The sequence below is a fragment of the Lupinus angustifolius genome, unplaced genomic scaffold (genome assembly GCF_001865875.1).
Source record: "Lupinus angustifolius cultivar Tanjil unplaced genomic scaffold, LupAngTanjil_v1.0 Scaffold_1_1095, whole genome shotgun sequence".
Taxonomy (NCBI): Eukaryota; Viridiplantae; Streptophyta; class Magnoliopsida; order Fabales; family Fabaceae; genus Lupinus; species Lupinus angustifolius.
Window position 1 is genome coordinate 11536 of NW_017716411.1, and position 1694 is coordinate 13229.

Genomic DNA, 1694 nt, shown 5'->3' on the forward strand with positions numbered 1-1694 from the left:
GTTTTTGCCCTCCTTCTTCTAAAAATACATACTTCAAATGCGAAGGAAGTACTTTCAACTCCACCTTTGGAGCCTCAAATGTCTTCTCTTTTCCCAACTCTTCAAATCGATTCTGATTAGATACAACCTTGCGGGGTGCATCTAACTCTGCCAAATATGTCTTGAGCATCTTGTCCTCCTCCATACTATTTCCTTCTAGATCTCCCCTCAATACCTTCTCTAAAGGACTACTCCTATTCAAGTGAATGTCATCGAGCATGAATAAGTCCTCAATGTCATCCACCCTAAAGTAGTGTTGTTTGTCCCTCGGATGTTGCATAGCCTCAAAAACATTAAAATTCACTTCTTGGTCTTCAACTCATACTTTCCATCAGCAATATCAATAATAACCTGAGCAGTCCTTATGAAAGGTCTGCCCAAAATAAGAGGAATCTCATTATCCTCTTCAATATCCATGATGACAAAATCCACAGGAAGGACCAACCCATCTACCTTCACCAAAACATCCTCTACAACTCCATAAGGATACTTGATAGATCTATCAGCAAGTTACAAAGTCGTCTTGGTAGGCTTGATCTCCAAATCCCCAATTCTTTTCAGCTTAGAAAGGGGCATCCAATTAATGCTAGCACCTAGATCAAGTAGTGCCTTTCCCACAGATAATTCACCAATAGTGACCGGAATAGTGAAGTTGCCAAACTTCTAAGGTCACTGTCTCTTTCAAAAACTTTCTTTTCTTTGTCAACAAGTCCTTCATGAATTTAGCATAAAAAAGCATTTGTTCCATCGCCTCCATGAATGGAATGTTGATCTGGAGGTTCTTGAATAAATCCAAGAACGTAGCATATTGTTGCTCCTTATCTTTCTTGGAAGGTCTCTTGGATAAGGGAGATCCTTCAACTGAGGTAGGTCACCCTTCCTCTTATCATTGTTCTCCTGTATATCATCCTCATTAATTACAACCCCTTCCTCATATTGTACCACTTCACCCTTCTGTGTCCCTCTGATTACCTTCTCTGATCTTCCAGCTTCAGTCTCTCTCATAACCTCTTCCTCAACAGCCAAGTTCTCACCAATACCCTTACCAATGACCTTACCACTTCTAGTAGTGATAGATTTGCAATGTTTTTTTGGTCTAGTTTGAGTGTTGGCGAAGAATTGTTGTCCATTTGAGTTCTGTTCTGCCATTTGATAGAAGCATCAGTATTTTTCTGGTTTGAAATAGAGACTTACATAAATTTCTCTAATGTTTCTTCCAACTTTGTCTGCCTCTCCTGTAATGGTGGATGTGAACCTTGCTAATAAGATGGTTGATATGGTGGATGCCTATTAGATGGTCCTACATTCTGCCTCCACCCAAAATTCTGATTCTGGTTCTAGTTTCCCCTTCAACCCTGTAAAAAATGATTGTTGAACGAAGGGTTGTTAGGGAAATTAGTCTGACGAGGTTGATTGTTAACATACTTAACCTCTTCTACTTGTGTGTTGGTAGGTATTGAGCAATGACTAGTAATATGATCACTCCCACAAAACTCACAGTGTAGCACCTGTTGATGAACAGAAGGAGTCTGTACCACATTTAATTGTTGAGGCAACTTGGACATTTTCTTTGTAAGTGCCTCAATCTGTTGTGTCACAATTTTGTTCTAAGCCATAATGTCATTAGAAGTATTCAAATCCAACACCCCTCTCCT

The 1694-nt window shown here is 39.7% G+C and overlaps 1 protein-coding gene across 1 annotated transcript; it reads right to left on the reverse strand.

Annotated features, from left to right (window-relative positions):
- Positions 1–339: 339 nt before the first annotated feature.
- On the reverse strand, positions 340–1188 carry LOC109337089. Its single transcript, XM_019573967.1, has 3 exons — positions 840–1188; positions 649–751; positions 340–538 (listed from the first exon to the last, which is right to left on the reverse strand). The coding sequence occupies exons 1-3, from the start codon at positions 1186–1188 to the stop codon at positions 340–342; spliced, it is 651 nt and encodes a 216-aa protein (XP_019429512.1).
- Positions 1189–1694: the final 506 nt, after the last annotated feature.

Excerpts from the sequence above, each read along its gene's own strand:
- LOC109337089 (XM_019573967.1), bottom strand. The coding sequence starts at position 1,188 with ATGGCAGAACAGAACTCAAATGGACAACAATTCTTCGCCAACACTCAA. Across the intron at positions 752-839 it reads AAGGAGCAACAATATGCTAC|GACTTGTTGACAAAGAAAAG; the intron begins GTTCTTGGATTT and ends AAATTCATGAAG. Across the intron at positions 539-648 it reads GTGAATTATCTGTGGGAAAG|ATCTATCAAGTATCCTTATG; the intron begins GCACTACTTGAT and ends ACTTGCTGATAG.